General features: G+C 45.9%; 1 protein-coding gene across 1 annotated transcript in view; it reads left to right on the top strand.

Annotated features, from left to right (window-relative positions):
• Nucleotides 1-628: 628 nt before the first annotated feature.
• Nucleotides 629-23,422, top strand: part of KCTD1 (potassium channel tetramerization domain containing 1) — a 189,982-nt gene continuing 167,188 nt past the window's right edge. Inside the window, exon 1 of the mRNA XM_070513278.1 lies at nt 629-770. Coding sequence (XP_070369379.1) covers nt 762-770 — 9 coding nt within the window. The 5' untranslated portion in view covers nt 629-761. The remainder of the gene's footprint in view (nt 771-23,422) is intronic.

Raw genomic sequence — 23,422 nt, forward strand, 5'->3', positions numbered from 1 at the left:
GCAGACTGCATGTGCTTATTTTTATCCACGTCATTTGGGACGTTATGTCGCCAAAGGAACCAAAAAATGTGCTGCTCTATTGCCAAATTATCACCTATCCTTCGACCAGACAGGACGGTGACGCTCATCAACAAGTTGCGCGACCTTAGTGTAACAGCAATGTCAGGTCAACTTGAGAAAGTGAAGAGAGAGCCCTAAACACAAATGAAAAGAAACAACCAACAATCCTTATAATTATCATCATCTGCTGCTTTTCCCTCTTTTGGCAAAGAAACACTCCATCCATTTGCAGAAATCGCCCGCGGAAACGTTACATCAAAACTAATCACAACGATTAAAATCAGCTTTTCTGTGCAAGAGGAGGGTAAAAAGCAAGTTGGAGGCTGGAATAAGACTGGTTTTCCACCCAAAAAAATCTGGAAAAAAATTTCCTATATGTATATTTATCTATACGTAAATGTAGAGCTTTATTTTCGAAGGAGATCAATTGTCTGCCCTGTGATCAGTTAATTTGATTTAAGTTTTATTTTGGAGATTGATTTAGACTGGAGGTAGAGGCATGAGCTAATTGTATCCTGATCCTTGCCTTGAGGGGTTTCAAAGCCCTGGAGCAACTCTTCTCTGTATTTTGTTCTGTCTACCTTAGCCAAGCTATTGCATTTCTCTCTGGTGTGGCGAGCCGAGCAGATCGCTGGGAGAGAAATCGGAAAAGGGGGGAGAGGAAAAGGAAAAGGGGACTTGGAGAGAGACTTTGTGCTTCAATGTTTCAGGTAAGATCTGACGGTTTGGGTTTGTTATTATTTGCTAAGGAGGGTATGGCTGGGACTTTGGGCGCAACTCGCTTTTACGCATGTGCCAGGCATGGGGCGAGAGCGCGGCACACTCGCACACACACAGCCCGCCGCCGCGGCTCGGGATCCGCTCGGACCGGCGGTGGGGCAGTGGTCGCCGCCTCCTCCGGGGCTGCTTCTGCCGTTTCTCGGCTTTCTTCCTCGAGCGGGAGCGGGCGCGCGGGGCGGAGCGGGCGGAGGAGCGGGCGCGGCCAGGGCCGGGGCGGCCGGGGGCTGGGAGCCCGCGCGCCGGGGCTGGGTTTCCGGATCCCGGGGCCCGGTTCCGGATCTCGGAGCGGAACCGCGGCGGCTTTCGGAGCCGGTGCCAGCGCCGCCCGCGCGCCAGCCTCCCCGCCGGCCGCTCTACAGCGGCTCTCCCCCGCCCTCCCCGCGCCCCTCCCTCCTCGCCGGACCCGTGCGCCTCCTTTCTTCCCCGGAGCGGGGCTCCGCGCCTGCAAACCACCCCGCCGACAGCCTCCCCGCGCGCGGCCCCGACCCGCAGCCGCGGGCTGAGCGCCCCCAGCCGGGCGCAGCGTCCTGCGGGGAGCGCGGGGGTGGCGGCGCCCGGGGCGCGCTCCCGCCCGCGGGGTCCGCTGCGGCCGGGGGGGCGTCCTCCGCCCCCTCGTCGCAGGAAGCCTCGGTGGCGCCCCCGGACGCCCCTGAAAGACGCCATTGTAGCTGCCGAGCGGATGGGGCCCCGGGGCGATTTGTTCTTCCCCTTTTGCCCGCGCCGCTCCCCTTTGTGAGCGGCGACCGAGCCCAGCGCTGTCCGCCGTCCGTCTCCGGCCGGGCTGATCCGGATCCGCCGCCTCCGCCCACCAGGGCGCCTTTAAAGCCCCCTCCCACCACCCCTCCCTTTTCCAGCTCCCCCCGCCACCACCACCCTTTTGAGTGCAAACGTTTCATTTATTTTTAAAAAGCTCTCGTTTCTCTTCCTCCCCACCTCCTCCCCTGATAAAGGGCACGGCACATGCTCCGGATTAGAAGTCTCCTTGGGAGGCGGGGACGGGGGAGGGGGCGCAGCGGTGGGGGAAGGATGTGAGCGCTGCAGGTAATGGCTGTGGCTTTGCTGCGTTCGCCTCTTCTCCGCGTTGCCTGCAGCGCCGGGTCCGGAGCCCGCATCCTTCCCTCCCCTTCTGGCGGCCAAGGTTCCCTTAAAGGGACAGAGTTTCCTGGCCGCCTCCGGTCTCCGCCGTCTGAACCAGCGCTTGGGGCACAGAGGTGGGCGAGAGGGATGCAGTTTGGCTCCCTTCTGACCTCTTTCCTCCCCCAACTCCCCATCCCGGCCGCCCCTCTTTATTGAAACGTTAAGTGTGCTTCCTCTCCCGCCCCCAAGAGGGACCTGGCTGGAAAATAAAGAGTCGGCGCCTCCTGGCAAAAGAACGTGGTGGGGGGCGCGTTATGGTGAATTCGCGTTAAAAGTGAGGTCGAGCCCCAAAACATCCAGGAAGAGGAAAACAGACCTGTGGTACAGGAATCCCTTACCTGGACGCGTGCTCCGCACAGCCGCCCGGAGTGCCGCAACTTCCTAGCTAGCGCGGCTCGACAGTGTCTGCCTTTGTGCTTTCGAACACTTAGCACTATCGTGGAAATGATTTTCTGGTATCCTAACGTCTTCACCGTGACTGTGCTTCGGGGGCCGGCTGGGCGGGAGCCAACTAAGTTTGCGAAGTTGCAAATGGGGCTGTCGGCTTTGTGCGTGGAGAACGGCACGCAGGAACTGTCCAATATCCCTGTGGCACTGACTCGCTCGCTCGGAGGTGCACCGCAGTAGGCAGAAGTAATTTGGTACAAATGCAGCATTACCTTTTAGACCATAGAACTGGCTGCTTTCAAGCAAATCCTTGACTCGTATGTGCGTGTGTGCGCGCGTGTGTGTGTGTATCCTTGGTGGAATGGTGGAACTGGGAGAGACATAACAGTTTAACATACTCATTCTTTAAGAAACGTTTGCCTTCTGTTTTCAATCAACTAAGCTGGCAGCTAGAGATACAAGTTTATTTGAGAATACCCTCTGGGTACCAAGCATGCTTGGATTGTTTTAGCAAATTAAAAATGAGCAAAATGCTTTTACCTTCTCAGCAGTAGACTCCTTAAGAGACCTCCTGTTTTGTGTGTATGTGTGTGTTTTCTAGAGAAACATTTTCTGTGTGTATCTCAAATGTGTTTTTAATGTGGAAAAGGAAGAAAAAAATGGATTTTTAAAGGCTGAGGCTGATGCCATAGAATGTTTCATTAAATCTGATTTTTACATCAAGGAATTTACCTGCATATATGGGAATCTGTGAAAACTAATAGCTAACCTACTTGGTGAATTAAAAATAGTAGTGGATCCATTTGTCTCCCGGATAGTGGGCAATGTGCCGATCTATTCCTGGTGTTTATACTTGTGTGGCATTTGGCTTACCATGAGGGGCTGGTGTTCAGGAGACTGCGCACGGACTGCCACAATTTAGCTGAGGGGTCCTGCTGCTGTTTGAATGAAAAGAATTGTTAGCAATTGTTATGATGACAGTAGGTTTAATGTTTACTAATTAGGTTGCAAAGGTGACCATTGAATTGGAAAACTTTGCATCACAGAGAAAACTTCATTGGTTTAGGCAATATGTTTATAAAAAGAAAGTAACTAATTAGGCAAAAATATTATACATTTGCTGGGAAGAAATTTTGAAATGAATTGAGCATGAATGATAGTTGGCAAAAAAATCTCCCACTACAGTACTCAAAATGACTGCGGTGATTTTGCTGTGTTAATTATGCCCGAAGCACAATACAGAGTTCTCCAACACACGCTAGAGGTCTCTCTTCCAGCTGTAAGATTTTCGTGTGTGTAATCCTTTGCCAGAGCTTACATAGTAGGGATGCGCAATGATAGCTTGGTTCACACTTATTTAAGTAGTAGTGATTAACTGACCATTCATATTATGCTGGTGTGAAATACTTATTTTGGAGAATATTCGGTAATTACTGTAAAAATTATACTACCTAAGTACTAGGAAAGTAACTGTAATAAGACCTATACTAGATGATGATGAAAACATATTATGCAATTTGTTACATAGCGTTATGGACCTTTTGGCATACAATTATTTATCCAAAACAATTTGTTTTTAAATATAAAAGTAATTAGTGAAAGACGTATTTTATCAGAGAACTTTCTCTAAATTAAACTTCCATTTAGGTCTAGGTATAGCAGTAAGTGGCTTGCACAAGTGCTTTATCTTGTTGATGTTTCTAAAATCAGAATGATTGCTTTCTAATTCCGAAATGTGATGTGTGCTGCTAAGATCTTTTCCCATTTACGTTGCTTTTGAGTCAAAGGATGTTTGTTTGTTTGTGAACCATCAGTTGACCAGGGCTTTTATTTAGTTGGATCTTAAACTGCGTTTCCAAACCTTCTTTGGGACTGCGAGTTATAATTTCCCAAGCAAATGGAGCTTTTATTTTCTCTCTCTTTAGGATGAACCATCTTGGGAATAAAAATGAAATTTTCAGATGCAAGCATGTCTGTTTAATTTAGTAGCTTACTCATGCAGAAGTGAGAAACAATTCCGTTTTCCTAGGCACTGTAATAGTACTCCAGCTCTTCATTCATAAAAACGTGCTAGACATAAATCATGCTATGCTTGTTGATGAGTTTGGTTTGAGATAATCATGCAGAAAGCAAAACAGAGAGATTATTCTTTAAGAATAACTAGACAATATTCATTAAGTTCATTCATTCATTCAACAAATATTTATTTTCTACTTGCTGTACACAAGACACCGTGTTAGATGCCGGAGACATGATGGTGAGAAAAAGCGTTCAGAGTCCCAATCTCCCGGAGCTTATGATTCAGATAGGGAGACAGACGGTCAACAAATAGTTGAACAATGGACAGAGAGAGTTTAGTGCTTTGAAGAAAAAGGAACATGGGACTCTCTTAGCATTAACCAAAGTGGGGCAGAATGGCCAAGACTGGGGTCAGGGTTCCAGAGGCAGTGTTACAAACTAAGATCTAAGTGACAGGCAGAGGCGAGAGAAGAAGTGAGAGAACAGGGGGTAAGATCCAGGCCGGGGGAGAGGGAACAGCGTTTGCCAAGTCGGGAGAGGTATAGCAAAGGGAGAGGAACTAAGGGTTAGCTAGCTGGAGTTGAAAGAAGAAGGCAGTGATGGGAGAGCAAGCTGTGGGGACAGCCTCTGGTCTTCCCCTAAGAGCAGTGTGAAGGGTGGGCCAGGAGGATTGGGAGGGAGGCAGCAGTGACATAATCAGATTTGTGTTTGGAAAGGACAATTCTGGTGTCACTGTGGGCAGTGAATTATAGGGACCCAGAGTGGGTGAAGCATAGCCCTTGGAAGGCTGTTACAGTCATCAAGGCAAGCGAAGATATAGCTGGGGTTTGGGTAGTGGCAGGGGAAGCAGAGGGATGGAAGGATTCCATATCTATTTAGAAAGTAAAATTGACAGAACATAGGAAAGGATTGGTTATGGGCGAACAAGGAGAGAGAGAGAGATGTTAAGCAGACGCCTGGGTTTCTGACACGTTAACCGAATGGACATTGGGATTCTGAAGACTGAATAGACTTTGTACCTTCCATTTCATTTCTAGTAGCCAGACTGAGTAGCAATGATAAGCCTCATTCACATCCTGTGTAGCTGAATTCACAAGGGAAACCAAAGTTATTCTTTTTTTTTTAATCGAAGTAACATTGGTTTATAACATTATATAAATTTCAGGTGTACATCATTATATTTCTGCTTCTGTACAGAGTGCATCATATTCACCACTAAAAATCTAGTTGCCATCTATCACCGTACACCTCTATCCCTTTACCCCTCTCACCCTCCCCTCACCCCCTTCCCCTCTGGTAACCACCAATCTGTTCTCCATATCTATGTGTGTTTTTGTTTGTCTTCCACATATGATTGAAATCATATGGTATTTGTCTTTCTCCATCTGACTTATTTCAGTTAGCATAATACCTTTAAGGTCCATCCATGTTGTGGTAAATGGCAAGATTTCATCCTTTTCATGGCTGAGTAGTATTCCATTGTATATATACACCACATCTTCTTTATCCGTTCATCCATGCATGGGTGCTTAGGTTGCTTCTGCATCTTGGCGGTTGTGAATAATGCTGCAACGGATATAGGGGTGCATATATCTTCAAATTAGTGTTTTCATGTTCTTTGGATAAATACCCAGAAGTGGAATAGCTGGATCACATGGTAGTTCTATTTTTAGTTTTCTGAGAAATCTCCATACTGTTTTCCACAGTGGCTGCACCAATTTACATTCCCACCAGCAGTGTATGAGGGTTCCAAGGTCATTTTGTAATCCCTCTGTTTGTTCACCAGTCATGTATGGAGCACCCATGGTGTGTCAAGCGCTGTTCTCCTTGCTCTTATCCTGTCCTCCACGATGCCTTTTCCTTTATGAACTGCACCACGATGTCTCATTGATCCAACTCCAGCTAAGTTGGAATTCATCATTTGAATAGGCCTATGTTTAACCTTCTGAAACAAAGTGAAGTCTGTGCCTTGTAGCGCCAGTTAGTTGTGCTTAAAAATATTATAAACATGTATTAAATGACTATAAAAATTAACTGTTCAACTCTGCTTTTTAAAAGCCCATTTACATACAAATAACGGGCACAGTTATTGCAAATCACTCACTGAAAAAACTTTTAAGGACCTTAAGACGGGAAAGTTAGTTTGGTCTGATTGAGTTTGCTCAGCTCTGCTTCCTCCCAGTTAGATTTTAGTGCATTTGCCGCTAACTTTTTGTGTCTCTAACTTTTTGTACTGATCCTTGGTTAGCGTCTCAATGAGACATTTCCATACTTTTCCTAAGTGGACATTGTTTTTGGTATTTCTAATAATTTTGTCCATTCTTTCCATTTGTTCTTCCTTCTCTAAAACTCATTCCCCCATGTCTGGCTTCACAATCATGTATAACCATCAGGAAATAGTGTTTTGCCCAATAAATGTGTTAGTCACCGCCAAAAGAACATGGGCTGATGAACAGTTGATTAATTTTAAAATAACCTAACTTTGGGCATTAGTTTTTCTTTTAACATCAAAACTTATTAGGAAGGGAATTTCAGTAAAAGAAATCTGCCATGAATGTTGTACAATAGCTGTCCCCTTTCTGGTTGTACCCCTTCCAGGAAATTCCAGGCTGGAGCTCCTTCCAAGAAATTCAAGTTTCAGTTATTTCCAGGAATTTGAATATCACTCTCTGCATAGGGGTTTGATACATAATGCAATTCTGTAAGATGCTTTTCTCGGTGGTTCTCATGGCTGGCCCTGAGGGCAAGCTCTGGTTGGGAAAACATCTTCATTTTAGCCAGGTCACCCGGGGATCCATTTCTTCTGTAAATGTGGGAATGATAATCTCTCTTCAACCTGCCTTCTAGGATTGTTGAGAGGAAAAATAAGAGTATGTATGGCAAACTGACGTGCAAATAAGGAGCATCAAGCAACCCTAAAGGGCGATTTTTCTGAAGGACTCACGCAGATTCTGCCTCCTGCTGTAAGCAGCAGAGGCCAGCCCAGATCACCTCTCTGCGCCCCCAAAACAATGCTGTGGGGCAACTCCATCTTACAGGTGAAAGAACTAGGGATTAGAAAGGCGCGTGACTTGCCTGAGGTCCAAGACCAGGCTAGTGGCAGAGCAGGGATTCTAGTCCTGCAGGCTGACAAACCCCTACCTGCTGTTAGCCGCTCTACTGTCGCACCAGCACTCCTAGTTCTTTCCGTCCAGTAGGTACTATTTGAGCGCTTCTCACAGGCATTCGACACAGTGACTGTCTTCTCTGCCACCAGTTTCCATTCATGCTCTCCTCTTTTCTCCCCCATCCCACCCACCTTCCTGGCCATCCGTCCCTAGGATCTCTGCACCAGCACTATCACCCTGCTCTTATCGGGAGAGAAAGAGATTGTTGTGATCAGAACATGGGAATTGCTCTTGCTGAGCAAATCCTTCGCTCACACATACTCTGTCATGCTGACCAATATACAGATTTGTTTCCTATCCAATGAGAACTGACAACAATTCAGGTCTTGCTGCCGACACCAAGGCTGCTATTAAGAAGAAGAGTTATGAACTGGAGAGAATGTTAACTAGATAGATTTCAGATGCTTGCTAGAGGACAGGATATTCTTCCTGATAAATCTTTCCAAAGCATCTACTGCTATCATCACTTACTGTTTTGTAGCACTTCCACTTTGCTAGAAATTTGTAGCTAATGGAACAAAAAATGTGTGTAAAACAAAAGATCCAGACTCTCCATGTGGGGGAGAAAAAAGGCTACATTTATCCATGTTATCAACACTTCTTTCCTCCACCTCCCCACCCCCACTACCCTGTATTCAAACACGACTCCATCCCTTCCTCGCTGTACTGTCTTGGGGAAATTACTTAATCTCTCTAAGCTTCAGTTTTCTGAACTATAAATGAGATAGTCACTATAAATGAGATAATAATATGAGATCATTTTAAATGAGATAATAATAGATCCTAGGGTTGTTCTGAGGATTAAATGACGGGTAATGGGACGTATATGCCTGGCACATAGTAGGCCATTCAGAAAATATCCATACAATATTATTTGGGTTTTTTGTTTTTGGTGATGAAGATTGGCCCAGAGCTAACATCTGTTGCCAATCTTCCTCTTTTTCCTTGAGGAAGATTGGCCCTGAGCTAACATCTGTTGCCAATCTTCCCCTTTTTGCTTGAGGAAGATTATCCCTGAGCTAACATCTGTGTCAGTCTTCCTCTATTTTGTATGTGGGATGCCACCACAGCAAGGCTTGATGAGCAATGTGTAAGTCTGTGCCCAGGATCTGAACCCATGAACCCTGGGCCACCGAAGCCAAGTGCACGAACTTTACTAGGCCACCAGCCTGGCCCCCATCCAACATTATTAAGAACAGGGACTGCAGGGCTGCCCCAGCAGCATAGTGGTTAAGTTCACACACTCTGCTTGGGTGGCCCAGGATTTGCAGGTTCAGATCCCAGGTGCAAACCTAGCACCACTCGTCAAGCCATGCTGTGGCAGTGCCCCACATAAAATAGAGGAAGACTGGCACAGATGTCAGCTCAGCAACAATCCTCCTCAAGCCAAAAGATGAAGATTGGCAACAGATGTTACCTCAGGGCCAATCTTCTCCCCACACACAGAAAAGAACAGGGACTTTGTTTATTCGTCTTTGCTTACTCGGTTCATAATACAGGGCCTGGCTCACAGGATGTGTGCAACTGTTGGATGCATGAACATAGACTTTCAGAGAACACCAGAATAAAGCCAGGTGGTGATTTCATTTCTCTGTAGGTACTTTTTGCCATTCACAAGAGGGTCCAAGTTCTGCCAGATGCCCTTGCCTGATAGTTGTGGGCTTTCTCTAACCAATTATATCAACCATTTGGAAACAGACCAAATTTTATCTAGGGAACTGTTGATGCTGAATAGGATGTTACTTCAGAGATGTCTCAGTTGGCCTTTTGATTACTCACGTGAAGGTCCTCCTGTGCACAGTTGTCATGAGATTTCCAAATTCTGCAGACATTTAGAACTGGTGCTATGAAATGATGAAAACACTACATTCTGGACCCACAATGGGATTCAGTGAATTTGATTATTACACAGCAAAGAAACAGGTGTGATACCCATTCCATCCAGTAGATGGCAGCGGTATACATTCACAAACAAATTCTTGGAGTAGCCTCTGGTCTTTCTCTTAGTTTCTCACCATTGCCCCACCTCGGGTGAAAAGGAAGTCAGAACCAACTTTAAAAACCTTCCTTGGCTCCTTCGCAGGAACCACTGAGGCTCACCAGGGGCACCTGGAAGAATCCCCACCTCCAAGTCTCCCATTTGCCCCTGTGCTGTGAGGCGGGGAGGGGAGAGAAAGCAGGTACCGTGGTCTGTTAGAATCTGCTCTCTGCCAGTTCCCAGAGATAGAGGCCTGTTTTCCTGTGCATTTAAGCGAATCAACAGAAGAACGTGCTATCAACCTCCAGCATCTACGATGCTACCACATGCTCTGGGTTGAGAGCACATGATGCCAATTAGGAATCAGGAGGACTAGTAGAGAAGATAACCCATTTTAGGCAGGCACGTGCCGCCAGGGAATGGAGCAGCGACATGTGCGACTAAAGACCCGCATATAGCCCTCTCATGTGGGGTAGTGAAATGAGCTTGGTCTTCCAGTTGCTTGGAACTGTGGACCCCCTGTTAGCTGTGTGACCCTAAACCTTAGCTTCATTACCTGTACAAATTGGGCGACAAAAAACCACCTCAGAGGGCTGTCGTCAGAATTATGTGCGTAACACCAGTTCAATCCTTCTGTGAGTCAGGCTGTTTTCCAAGGACTTGACAATGTATTATCTCAGCGAATCCTCACCCGTCACCCCGGAGGGCAGTCTGCTGGTGTCCCTGTTTTTGACACCAGGAAATTGAGGCTCAGAGAGCTTAAGTAACTTGCCCAGGGTCACCTATTGGTGAGTGGGAGAGTCAGGATTTGGATGAGGCTCAGGCTTCAGAGTCTGTGCTCTCACCCTCCAAGCATTACTGCCTCTTATTAATAATTATTGTTACTAATAGGTAATTATTAAGCACTTTTCCTTGTGCTAGGAACTTCATATATGTTAACCCCTCTAATCCTTTCAGCTACCCTATAAAATGGATGCTGTTACTTTTCCCATCTTACCAAATGAAGACGAAATATTGATTCCGTGCTCCACTCTATAAGCAACACAGGAAACAAATTAATGGCGAGATCGTAATATATTAAAGTACTAACTGGTAAATCCCTCTGTAACTGCGAGAGTGATTAAGAGATAAGAGAAATCAACAATGAAGCTATATGGGGTTACGTTCCAATAGTATAAGATAACATATGTGAAGAAATAAATGTCTTACCCTTTTAAATTTCCGTCAGGGCCCCTAGATATTTATAGCCTCAGAACCCTGTTCAGAAATGGTGAATGGCCGCAAAGATTGGGGTCAGCCCCACTCCTGATTGGCATTGCTTTCCTCCCCTGAGAGTCATCACTCATCATTTTTTGAGCAGTAGGAAGATCCAGGTGCGTTGCTAAATATTTGGCCATCACTTTCCTCTCATACCTGAGAGCCAGCTCTTAGCACAGCTCTTTTGCCTGAGTTCCAGGAACTCTCAATGGTGAGGGAAATTCACCTGACATGTGAACTAACAGCCTCTCCCTGATTAGAAATGCCATTCCAAGCCTGGGACGGAAGACACGTTTCAGAGTCTGGAGCCTAATGATTTTGGACCCAGGTTTCTGCAGTACGTCCAAATGAGGTTTGGGAGAACAGACAACTCTCTAAATGAGGGCCAAAATTTCAAAATGACATCTTCCTCAGTGGCTGTACTATATTTCAAAGATCCAGAGTATCTGAGAAGTGGATCATTCTAAGTTTGCACAAGTCGAACTAGCTGTGTAGGAATTGCAGGTGGTTTTCTACAGGAAAAGCAGATCTTAATTTAGACTCGCCTTCCGTGTAGCTCATCCCCACTTAGTAGAAAAAGCCACAGGAGTTCCTGACCAATGGCATCACCAGGCCCCCACCAATCATGCATCTTGCTGGGCCATAAACGAGTAAGTGAAAGACGGAATGGAAGTTCTACAAACTTCCACCCTAAGAAATCAGGGACATTTCTTACCATTTTTTTCTTCCAATTAAGCCTTTGTGCTCATGCAAATCTTTGCACAATGTTATTCTTTCATTTCTGCTGTGTCTTTATGTCTAAATGCATTAGAAACTAAGAATATTTCTGACTAAAGCACTTTAAAAAGCTCCACCATTTAGCTCTGCATCATTGCTCAAGGGGTCTTCTTTGTTTCTTTTTCTCTCTTGAAGAAAATTCGGAGTTAAAATGCATTTTAAGATTTAGACTTAGACTCAAATTTTGCTTTTGAAAACACACACCTAGATCCCTTTTAGACTCCTACTTTTTTTTCCATTGTACAGTTGAAGCATTCGTATATCCGAGTTATTTTTGCTGGCTCTTCCTCAAACTATAAATGTATGGTGAATACCTTTCCAAGTTATTCTGCTAAGGAGTAGGACAAATACATTTTTTTAACACTTGAAAATTAGACCTTCTGATAAATGTTTTAACCCCAAAACCATTTTTTATAGAAGTGGATAAAGTGCTCCTGAGCTGACTCGTTGATAAAGCTCTTTGCAAATAATTGCTTTTTAAATCCACTTTTAAATATGAATTTATATGGCCACACATATAATGCAGATACTTAGGGTCAGTTTTTGGTTATTCAAGAGCTGATGATACACTTTTCACATGATCCTTCTTCTCTTCTTCCTTTCCATTGCTGTGTACCTTTTGGCCTCATAATTACTTTTTGGTAACTCTGTCAAAGGATGGAGAAGGGAAAAGAAAGGAAATAATTTTCAAATCCATTTCTCTTTCTTTCCTTCTCCCCCCCACAGCTTGATAAAGGATGTTGGAAAGGAGTCAGCTCTTGATTCATGCTAAGGAGAGGGACATAACAGTATGAATAATCCAAAGGAATAGGCAATCCATAGTCATTTGATTAATGTGTTGATGTGATTTATTAATTAGGCTAGTACTAATTTTTGCAATCTTAATTTGCACGTTATTGTTGGACACACATTTTTCTTCTCTATTTCAGTTTCTGCAGTCATACTATCTGACTTCAGCATTAACATGAATGACTTATCCCACCCGTTAACAAATAGTCTTTCCCAACTATGAACATGAATCAGTCTTGTCCAAAGTATTTTCTAGCTTGGTGGTCATGAACTTTAGCATGCATCAGAATCACCTGGAGGACTTGTTAAACACAAATTCCTGACTCCACTCTGAGTTTCTGATTAGATGGGTCTGGGGTAGGGCCAGAACTTGCATTTCTAACAGGTTCCCAATGGATGCTGAAGTTGCTGTTCCAGGGACCACACTTGGAGAACCTCTGTTCTCTGGAAACAGCAGACCCTAGAGATGTTCCTGGTGGGAAAGAAAAAGGGTTCATCAGTCAAATAAATTTAGGAAACACTACACCCTCTTTTTTTTTTTATTAAGATTATGATAGATTACAACCTTGTGAGATTTCAGTTGTACATTATTGTTAGTAATGTTGTGGGTACACCACTTCACCCTTTGTGTCCTCTCCCCACCCCCCCTTTTCCCTGGTAACCACCGATCAGTTCTCCTTGTCTATATGTTAACTTCCACCTATAAGTGGAGTCATATAGAGTTCGTCTTTCTCTGTCTGGCTTATTTCACTTAACATAATATCCTCAAGGTCCACCCATGTTGATGCGAATGGAACAATTTGGTCCTTTTTATGGCTGAGTAGTATTCCATTGTGTATATATACCATATCTTCTTTATCCAGTCATCAGTTTCTGGGCATTTAGGTTGGTTCCACGTCTTGGCTATTGTAAATAATGCTGCGATGAACATAGGGGTGCAAGGAACTCTTGGGATTGCTGATTTCAGGTTCTTAGGATAGATACCCAGTAGTGGGATGGCTGGGTCATAGAGTATTCCTATTTTTAACTTTTTGAGGACTCTCCATACTGTTTTCCATAACACTATACCCTCTTTTGAAGTCTCTTTTAAGTGTGTTAAAGATTTGTAGAAGTCTTGCAGTACGTGAATCAATTTTCTAACTGGTATTTTCTAAACTTAATTGACTGCAGGGCCCTTTATTCTGTCAGTACCAATCAACTCTCAGAGTTACTGGACCACGTTCTGAAAGACTGCCCTGCTTCATGGTGCCTTGATGGGCTAAACTTCCGTGCCTCTCACTTTCCACTTCCTGTTGGCAACCACCCGCCTGGACACAAGTTGAACGTTTTCATCTCTTATCACCTCTCCAACATAGCATCTCCCACTCCAGCACTCTTCTTTAAACCAGGGTATCTTACTCTCTTACTCATTCCCACTAAACCTGCTTTTTGACCCTTCCTTGCTTTCTCTTTTCCCATCTCTCTGATCCTTCCTCCCTCCCTGTTTTTCTTCCTTGTCATCTCTCCCTCCTTATTCAGCCTGGGCTCAGTGGACCACCATTTCCACAGTGCACTCGCTACCACCCTTAATTCCTCCCTCGTCTTGCCATCTCTGTCATTCCCGCCTGGTCAACGCTCCGTCCTGGATGGACTTTCTTTTTCCTCACTTTTGTTCCTGGGACTCTGAGTGACACTGGTAGAATGTCACATAATTCTTTTCTTTGGTGTCATTACAAAATACTTCATCCATTCAGCTGGCAGAGACTTCTTTGGTTTTTACTGTGCTAGGCACTACCCTAACGCTCAGAAATACTGCATCAAGCAAAGCAAAGAGATCCAGGTCTCATGGAGTTTACATTCTAGTGGGGGAATAACAACTTAGTCAGATACGATTAAGTGCTATGCTGAAAATTAAAACAGCGTGGTCAGGTGAGACCTCTGTAAAGAGGTGACATTAAAGCTGATGTCTGCGTAGCAATCACATGAGCTCACCTTGGCTGGCCTCTTGGCAGTGCTCAGTTGACTTCCTATATCATTCCCCATGGAGGCTTTTCTGGATCTTTTTACGCTTCTCAAATTCTAAACCTATTCCCACTATCAGGTAAACGGCCCTCATGATTTACTGAGTTATCCACTCCTTCCTTTCTCTAACACCAAAAATCCCATCCATGGCTCCACTAGTGCTCTCTTCCTTTCTTGCTGTGCCCCCTCAATGTCTCATCTTTCCTCTCTCCACACTGGCCCCTTCCCTTTAGCCTAAAATCATTGCAAAGCAATCCATCTGCTTTTGTCCCCCCAAATCCATATGTTCAAGCCCTAACCCCCAATGTGACTGAATTTGGAGGTAGGACCTTTCTGGAGGTAGTTAAGGATAAATGAGGTCATAAGGGTAGGGCACTGATCTGATAAGGTGAGTTTCCTCATAAGAAAAGACACCAGAGGGCTGGCCCTCTCCATTAGAGCACTAAGTCATGTGAGCTCACAGCTAGAAGATGCCCACCAATAGGAAGAGAGTCCTCACCTTGATCTTGGACTTCCAGCCTTCAGAACTGTGAGAAATAAATTTCTGCTGTTTAAGCCACTGCGTCCATGGCAGCCTGAGCTGACTAAGACACCACCCTTCAACACAAAACAGAAAACCTCCCTGCCTCCTGCTTCTGCTTCCCTCGCCTCACCGCCAGCACACAGCCACTTCTGCACACACCCTGCCCACCACAGTCTGGCTTCTCACACCTCCCTCCCTTCTCCCCTCCCTCGCAGGTTGTACTTTTCAAACCACCTTTTATTTTAGTGTGTGTTCTTGTGCCTTTTCCAAGTGCAACAGCATTGCAAAACCTAGGATGTTCTAAAAGGCATTATTTTGAACTCCTCTTGGGATCCGAACCTCTGCGGTCTTCCAGTGTTTCATGCCACTTAGCTGACCTTAAGCACCAAATGTAATCCCTGCTTGTCCCCAAATCCAGTCACGTTTCTCAGTGAAGTTCCCTTTTGTGTTTCCTCAACTGAATTTTTTTTAAAAACAATTTAGGGAAATAGGGAATAGTTATTGCTCTATTTGTATTTTTCTACATCAACACTGTTGGTTTTCTACCACTTTCCAACTGAAATGGTAATAGCCCTTAGCAGGAGTGGAAGTTTAAAAATTAAGATTAGGAAGATGGTTTATTCTCAAGGAAACTTTCTCTCTTAAACTCTGTCTTCTCTTTTTAATTTAATTAGAACCCCATCAAACATTGCTTGTTTAGCAGAATATTGTCACAGACGCGTGCTCCACAGGCACTGGATGCCTAGGGGAAGGTCAAGTGTCATTGCTTCCCCAGGTTGACCTGTGGCATCCAGACCCTGGTCACTCTGTCTTAGGGAGAGGTGATAAGAGATAGAGAAGAGGCAGGATAAGGTCATCTCACTTGACTGCTACTGTGGATTTCCTCCAAAGCTTCTGTGCTGACCGTAGAAGGTTCCTGGGTCTACCTCCTTCATGCCCCCACAGAGAAAGTGAAAAATTCCTATCCAGCATTGCAGGGCTTTAGGAGCATCCCCAAGATTCTGCAGGGCGTGGAAGAGTGGCAGGCAGGGAAGGGAGGATTCAATGAAATGTCTATAAAGCAGTTTGCAGAGTGCCTTGCATGGTGTAAGTGCTCAGAAAATGGTAGCTATTAATATCCACACCACTGTTATCATTGTTCCTCATCATATACACACACACACACAAATACATGTATGCACATGGATATAAGCAAGGATTCTGTCTGGCCGTACATGGAACCTGCGAAGACTGAAGAAACTCACAATGAAATTGTGAGCTCTGGTGGAGGTCTGCCATTATAGTTGCCTGGAGGGTTGGTGAAAAGTTGTTGAATTCTATGCGAAAAGAAGGATCGTGGAGCGGGCTATACCCATCTTAATCCCATCAGATTAGTGAATAGCCTCACAGAGTTAAATGGTTAGGCGTACTCACGGCGTATGGGAAGGTATGCACCATGGGTTCTAGGATGAGGGGCTGCCATAAATGGGGAGTGAGGGAGATGGAGAGGTGGCTTCAGTAGAGACCAGTAGGGAAATGAAAAGAGGAAAGTGAACAGAAGATGAGTCTGCTCTCGGGCTGCCTGGGGAGTGTTTGAGGAGCAAAATGCCAAGCCAACGGGGAAGAATATGCCATGGGAAGAATTCACAAAGCTGAGACTGAGCTAAAAAGGGCAGAGGAGCTTCTGGTGTAGAGAAAGTATATTTTTAAAATTCCAAACTATACAAGAAAAAGAATAAGCTCTGAGGGTTATAAGCAACCCATTATTCAGCACCTTGTTCTCAGGCACTGGGAGGCTACAAGGAAGGCAGAGCCCCTGCCCCAGATGCTTGGAATCGTGGGAGGAAACAAGATAAATGAGAGTAGGGGGGAGGGAGGATGTGGAGAGAGAGCTGGAGGCCCAGGGGCGAGCAGCTTGAGAAGGCTTGCTGGAGGAGGTGGGAGCATGCCAGGCTGGAACAACGAATGAACCGGAGATGAACATGTAAAAATGATTTTGACAGGCGGGTAAGAGGTTAGCCCTGCAGAAACAGGGGTTTGGGGAGGAGAGCCGCGGACCCTCTTCCTGTTCCCATCCCGACCCATTCTATGATCTCTGCATGTTGGCCACCTTCAGATCTAACTGTCCGACTCTGCTGTCCTCTCTGACCATGTCCCTAAGCTTCCTCTGAAGATTTTCCCTTTTTATTCACTCCATTCTTCCCAGGGAACTTTGACTCCAGCACCAACAATGCAGCCAATTCCACTCTGTTTCTCCACCTGTGTCTTTTTTCTTTTTTTTGAGGAAGATTAGCCCTGAGCTAACATCTGCTGCCAATCTTCCTCTTTTTGCTGAGGAAGACTGGCCCTGAGCTAACATCCGTGCCCATCTTCCTCTACTTTATATGTGGGACACCTACCACAGCATGGCTTACCAAGTGGTGCCGTGTCCGCACCCAGGATCTGAACCAGCAAACCTTGGGCCACCAAGGCAGAATGTGCGAACTTAACCGCTGTGCCACCGGGCAGGCCCCCACCTGAGTGTCCTTAACTGCCTAGTGAACATGTCCACCTGGCAGACTGCCTGGCCTCTCATGGGGTCTCGAAGGGACTCATCCGCTTCCTGGCCTCCCAAACACTTTTCTCTTATATAACGGCTTTAGCATCCAACCAGGCATTCAGTAAAGAATCCTCAGGATTCTCCTTCAGTCCTTCCTTTCCCTCAACTCCTGCCTAGACACACATACAGACACACGCATGCACTGAGTCATCAAGGTCTGTTGGCTCCTCCTCCTAAAGGTCTCAGTATCCATCACCTCATCCCCACCCTCCCTCTCAGTGCGTCACCCTTGTTCGTCGTCTTTCCTGTGGAACGGTGCAGAAGCCATCTAGCTTATCTCCCTCCCACCACATTCTCTGAACTACTCCCCACCTACACAGCTCCTTTATACTCTCACCAAATTCAGAACATTAGGATACCAAACTCTATGTTAAAGAAAACTTTACATCTCTCTCTGTATGTGTGTGTGTTGATTGTGTAACCGCCGAGCGGCAACGTGCCCTGGGGGTTCAGAACTCGGATGCTGCAGCCCAGTTGTTTCAAAGCCCAACTCTGCCACTTACCGACTGTGTGACCCAGAGAAGCTTCTTAATGCTTCCTCATCTGTAAATGGGAATAATAATTTTATCTATAGCATAGAGGTGTGAGGACTACATGAGGAAAGCTCTTGTAACAGTTCCTGGTACATAGTAAGCACTCCTTGCACAGTAGTCACACTGAGAGAGATGGGGAGGGGGGGCAGGGGTGAGAATAAGAAGTAAATACAATGATATCGTCAATATTTATCTCTGGGCCATAGGATTTTTATTTTCCAATTTTTACTTTGGTGTATTTTTCCAATTCTCTGTAACAACCACAAAATCCTTTTTGACCATTAAACTGATCTCTTCTTTGAAAATTGCTAGATGTTACAACCTTGCTTAAGAATGGTCAGTAACCTCCCACTGCCCACAGGCTACAACCCAAAGCCCAGGGCTGGCCTGGGGAGCCCCCGTCCACCTGCCTCGGCTCCATTTACTGGCGTCACCTCCCACTGCCCCACTTACGCCCCAGACTTCAGCCTCTTCAGACTTGTTTGCCCCAAATGCTGTGTCCTGCCATCATCTTCTCTTTATACTCTGTCCTTTCTTCCCAGAGACTCTCTTCTCCTCTGACTTAACACGACCCACCCAGACCCCTCTTCACACGTGGAGACACAGCTCAGATGTCAGCTTCCTCAGGGGCATTCATTTCTCTTCTAGGTTCCCCTTGTATTCTGGGCCCTCGTCACACCCCCTGCCAACCGGACAGAGAGCTCCCCGTCTGCAGGCTGGGTCGAAGTCCTGTTGGCATCTCTGGATATGTGTAGGATTCTCAGATGTTTGAAGACAGGTGCAGAGATGTGGAAGCAAAGGAGGGTGAGAAGCGAGAGGGAGGAAATTGTGAGGCTATTCCATGCAGCATTCTAAACAAAGACTGTCTTAGTCAAGGTGGAATTTTTGAAGGTTTTTTTGAGTAGAAGGACAACATGATAAAAGTCACATTTTAGGAATAGAAGTTGGCAACAGTATGCCAAACAGATAGTGTGGGAAGGCCAGAAAGTCGATTAAGAGGTGGGCAGGAGTTGAGGCAAGAGGAGATATGGCTTTGCTCTCAGGTGGACTGGCCACTGAAGACACAGCTCCCAGTCCTGGGCTTCTGCCCTGTGCCGCCCTGCTGAGCTCCTCCCCTTGTGGGCCCAGGGGCCCCTACCAGCCTCTGACGGGTACTAATGTCAACCCACCTTACACATGGGACTTAGTCACATAGCTGACTGCTCAGCAGTAGCGATACGATGCAAACCTAGGTCCGTCTGACCCCAAACAAAGGCCACTAACCAAGCTTCCTACGCCCTTAACAGCCTGCAAAACACCTTCAGAACAGAAACAGAGGGTGAGAAAAAAACAGGAGAGGGTTCTCAGCCCTGGAATATTCTTGCAGGTATACTTTAAGAAAGTCTAAAAGTTACCAGAAAAACTGTGGTGAGAGAGAAATAAAATGTTAAAGAGGAAAAAGAAGATATTCAAGTGTCTAGGAAATTATGACGGTTAGGAATGGGTAAACACTGATTCGCCATTGAACTGTGACGAGTGGGAGCTTTTGGATAAGTGAAAGAAGCTTCTATTTCACACAGAGGGCTGCAGGGCTGCTCACCGTTGTACCTGCAGGGATGATACAGGCTGAGAATAGAAAATGAGCTCAAAAGATTTGGATGGATGGATGATTGATTTGCAACTAATTTTTCAAAACTGACTCCATGTATGTGGGAGAGATTCCCCCCCCTTTTTTTTTTTTGAGGAAGATTAACCCTGAGCTAACTACTGCCAGTCCTCCTCTTTTTGCTGAGGAAGCCTGGCCCTGAGCTAACATCCAACCCATCTTCCTCTACTTTATATGCGGGACGCCTACCACAGCATGGTGTGCCAAGCGGTGCCATGTCCACACCCGGGATCCGAACCAGCGAACCCCGGGCCGCTGAGAAGCGGAGCGTGTGAACTTCACCGCTGTGCCACCGGGCCGGCCCCCTCCCCTAACCTTTTGAAGGGACACCAGGGAGAGCCAGTCTATGGTCTCAGACTGTCCTCCATTAGACCCTCTAAGATAGAAAGAACGATGACAATAGCTACAGTGTCCTCTGTACCAGGCACTGTACCCTCATCATCTTATTCAATGCTCACAACAACTGTTTGAGGAAGGAATTATTATCCCCACTCTTCAGATGAGGAAACTGAGGCACAGAGGGTTTACATACCCTTCACGTGGTCACACAGCTAGTATACTGGCAAAGCTGGGATTCGAGCCCAGGTCAATGGACTCCAAAGTCGATGCTGTTTCCATTATAAACACTGCCTGTAAGGTGGGTTGAACACTGGACTCATGCAGAGGAGCCTTCCTAATACGTTTTTCTGAAAGCTTCTCCAACAGCAGAAAACAAACCTCATCCCACTGAAGTGACAAGGCAGACTCTCCACCGAAAAGACACGGAACCTCTTAGTCATGGCCCACCTTCTCTCTGCTTCTAGTTCTTGAAATCAGCAGGGGGGAGGGTAACCACACTAGATGGGCTGACCCCATAATAGAAGACAACACATTTCGCTTTCCTGCCCACACACAGGCACCTCCTCCTCACAGCTAACCTCACACCACCCCCAGCAATCTGGACAGTCCCCGTGCCATTTGAGAGAACATTCTTAGTTGTTCACAGTCTCTGGTGTTCACACGAAGCCAAAGTTAACGCTCTGAAGCGTTCCATCATCCTGTGACAAATCTGGACTAGGGCTCAGAAGGAACACGTGGGGTACCTCACCAATATCAGTCCAAAGGACATGGAGTTGGGAGGAGAAAGGAGAGAAAGAACAAAACGTGGAAGATGCATGAAGACTTCCAAGCACCATGCAGGAAAAAAATTAAGAACTATTTAAGCAATTTGAGAAGCAGGAGCAGTGTTTGAAATGTCAGCAGTATACAGAGCACAGACCATGGGACTCGAGTCACCCAAGGTGCCCTTGGAATTGGCGAGGCGGGCCAGGAAGGGGGTGGGTTAGAGCACTAGCCTCGGGAGTATGCTTACTGGAGTCTGGGTCCCTGCTTCACTACCCCCCAGCCGCAGAGTCACAGCTTAACCTTTGTAAACCTGTTTCCTCTTCTTTATAATGGGGGTGATAATAATTGTGAAAGTGAAAAATGGCCCCAGCAGCTGCCAGCTAGGCTGTGATGGGTCCGATCCTTGGAGGGGTGTGGCCCCAAGCAAATGTATTTTGTGGGGCCCCATCTATAGAAGCAATCTGAGTGGAAACTAAAAAAAGTCAAATTTAGAGAAACAGAGAGTAGAAAAGTGGTTGCCATGGCCTGGGGAGTGGGGAAACAGGGAGAGGTTGGTAAAAGGGCACAAACTTTTGGCTTCATAAGAGGAATAAGGTCTGAGGATTGAATGTGTAACATCGTGACTATAGTTGATGCTGTATTATATAATTGAAATGTGCTAAGAGAGTAGAACTTAAATGTTCTCACCAAAAAAAAAAAAAGATAACTGTGAGGTGATGGGTGTGTGAATTAACTAGATGGGGGAATCCTTTCACAATGTCTACATATATCAAATCATCAGGACATACACTTTAAATATCTTATAATTTTACTTATCAATTATAGCTCAGTGCAGTAGTCCCTGGTTGGTAGTCCATGTTTTACTTTCTGAGGTTTCAGTTACCCACTGCGGTCCAAAAATATTAAGTGGAAAATTCCAGAAATAAACAATTTATAACCTTTCAATTGCATGCCGTTCTGAGTAGCATGATGAAACCTCAGGCCATCCTGCTCCATCCAGCCTGGGACGTGAATCACCCCTTTGTCCAGCAGATCTGTGCTGCATGTGCTACCCGCCCTGTTAGTCACTTAGTAGCCATCTCAGTTGTCAGATGGACTGTCATGGTATCGCAATGCTTGTGTTCAAGTAATCCTTACTTTACTTAATAACGACCCCAGAGTAGTGATGCTGGCAATCTGGATACGCCAAAGAGAAGCTGTAAAGTGTTTCCTTTAAGTGAAAAGGTGAAAGTTCTCGACTTAATAAGGAAAGAAAAAAATCATATGCTGAGGTTGCTAAGATCTAGGGTAACTTTTATTACGGTGTATTGTCATAATTGATCTATTTTATTATTAGTTATTGTGCCTAATTTACAAATTAAACTTTATCATAGACATCTATGTGTAGGAAAAAACACAGTATATACAGGGTTCAGTACTATCTGTGGTTTCAGGCATCCACTGCTGGTCTTGGCCCATATCCCCCATGGATAAAGGGGGACTGCTATAGACCTGAAAAAGAGTTAATCAATATATCTGTTAAAAAGTAAATAAAACACTAAATGTAAAAAAAAATTTGAGTTACTCCAAACCAGCACGTCAGCACCATTCTGGCAGCTCAGTTTCACATAATTCTGCAAAAGAAATACTGCGTCAGCCGGTGGGAGCGAGCTGCTCGCCGGGCGTCCCTCCTGGAACAGGAGTCCAGACTCAGGGCCGTGGATGACCACAAGGGCCTAAGTCCCCGAGCTCCTCAGGGCGTCAGGACCACCCTGTACTCAGGGTAGAGATTCAGAGTGTGCTCCGAAGGGGAGAAACAGGGTCCGCACGAGTTCCAGTCCAGACTCAGGGCACTCTGTGTGATGGCACTGCCAGCCCTGGGCAGTCTTGGGCACCAGGGGAGGGACTTAGAAAGTTCCAAGGAAACTGACTCAATGCGAGGGGCCTTCTGAGGCACAGGGCCAGGATTGGGGTCCAGCTTGTCCAGGTCTGGTCAGCATTGGCTGCAATGTTCCTAAAGGAATGTAAGCATCACTGGCAAAATAAAAGCAGTCATCAGACAAGGTCACTCCACAACTGGGTTGGAACAAACCAGCCACAAGGCCACTTGTGACTCTCTCTGACACAAAACAGAGAGAAGGACACTCTGCAACTGCAAACATAATTAACGTCTCCCTCTTCTGACAAACATGTGTGACTACTGCTTCTCTATAATGGCAGCTCTACCCAGTTTAATCCTCTGCCCTCTTGAACAACAACAACAAAATTGCAAGAGGCCCAATCATCAAATTGCCCTTGTGCCTGGATCGCACCCAGACCAGAACTGGCACACCACCCCATAACCCCAGTGCAGACTCTCCCACCGCAAGCCGAGATCTCATAATAAACCCCTCCAATTCCCTCCTGTAGTTCCTCAGTGTGTGTTCTCTCTTGCGGCAGCTGAATAAATCTAACTTTGTGTGACTAGAGGTGTGTTCTTCATGGTCTTTGGCTGGTGGGTGCCAACATAGCAAAACCCATCCAGGGCTACTGTAAGGATTCAAATGCTCCCAGCCATGCCTGGTGTGTGTGCCTTGTCATTACTCTGGTGCGTTTCAGTCTTTCCGAACCATTTGCCATGTGTCCTGCCTGGTAGCTCCTCAGTACTCAAGGAGAGGGAGGTCTGTGGACCAGTAAGATGTGCATCACGTGGGAGCTTGTTAGAAACG

Source organism: Equus asinus, chromosome 7 (genome assembly GCF_041296235.1).
Source record: "Equus asinus isolate D_3611 breed Donkey chromosome 7, EquAss-T2T_v2, whole genome shotgun sequence".
NCBI classification, from domain to species: Eukaryota; Metazoa; Chordata; class Mammalia; order Perissodactyla; family Equidae; genus Equus; species Equus asinus.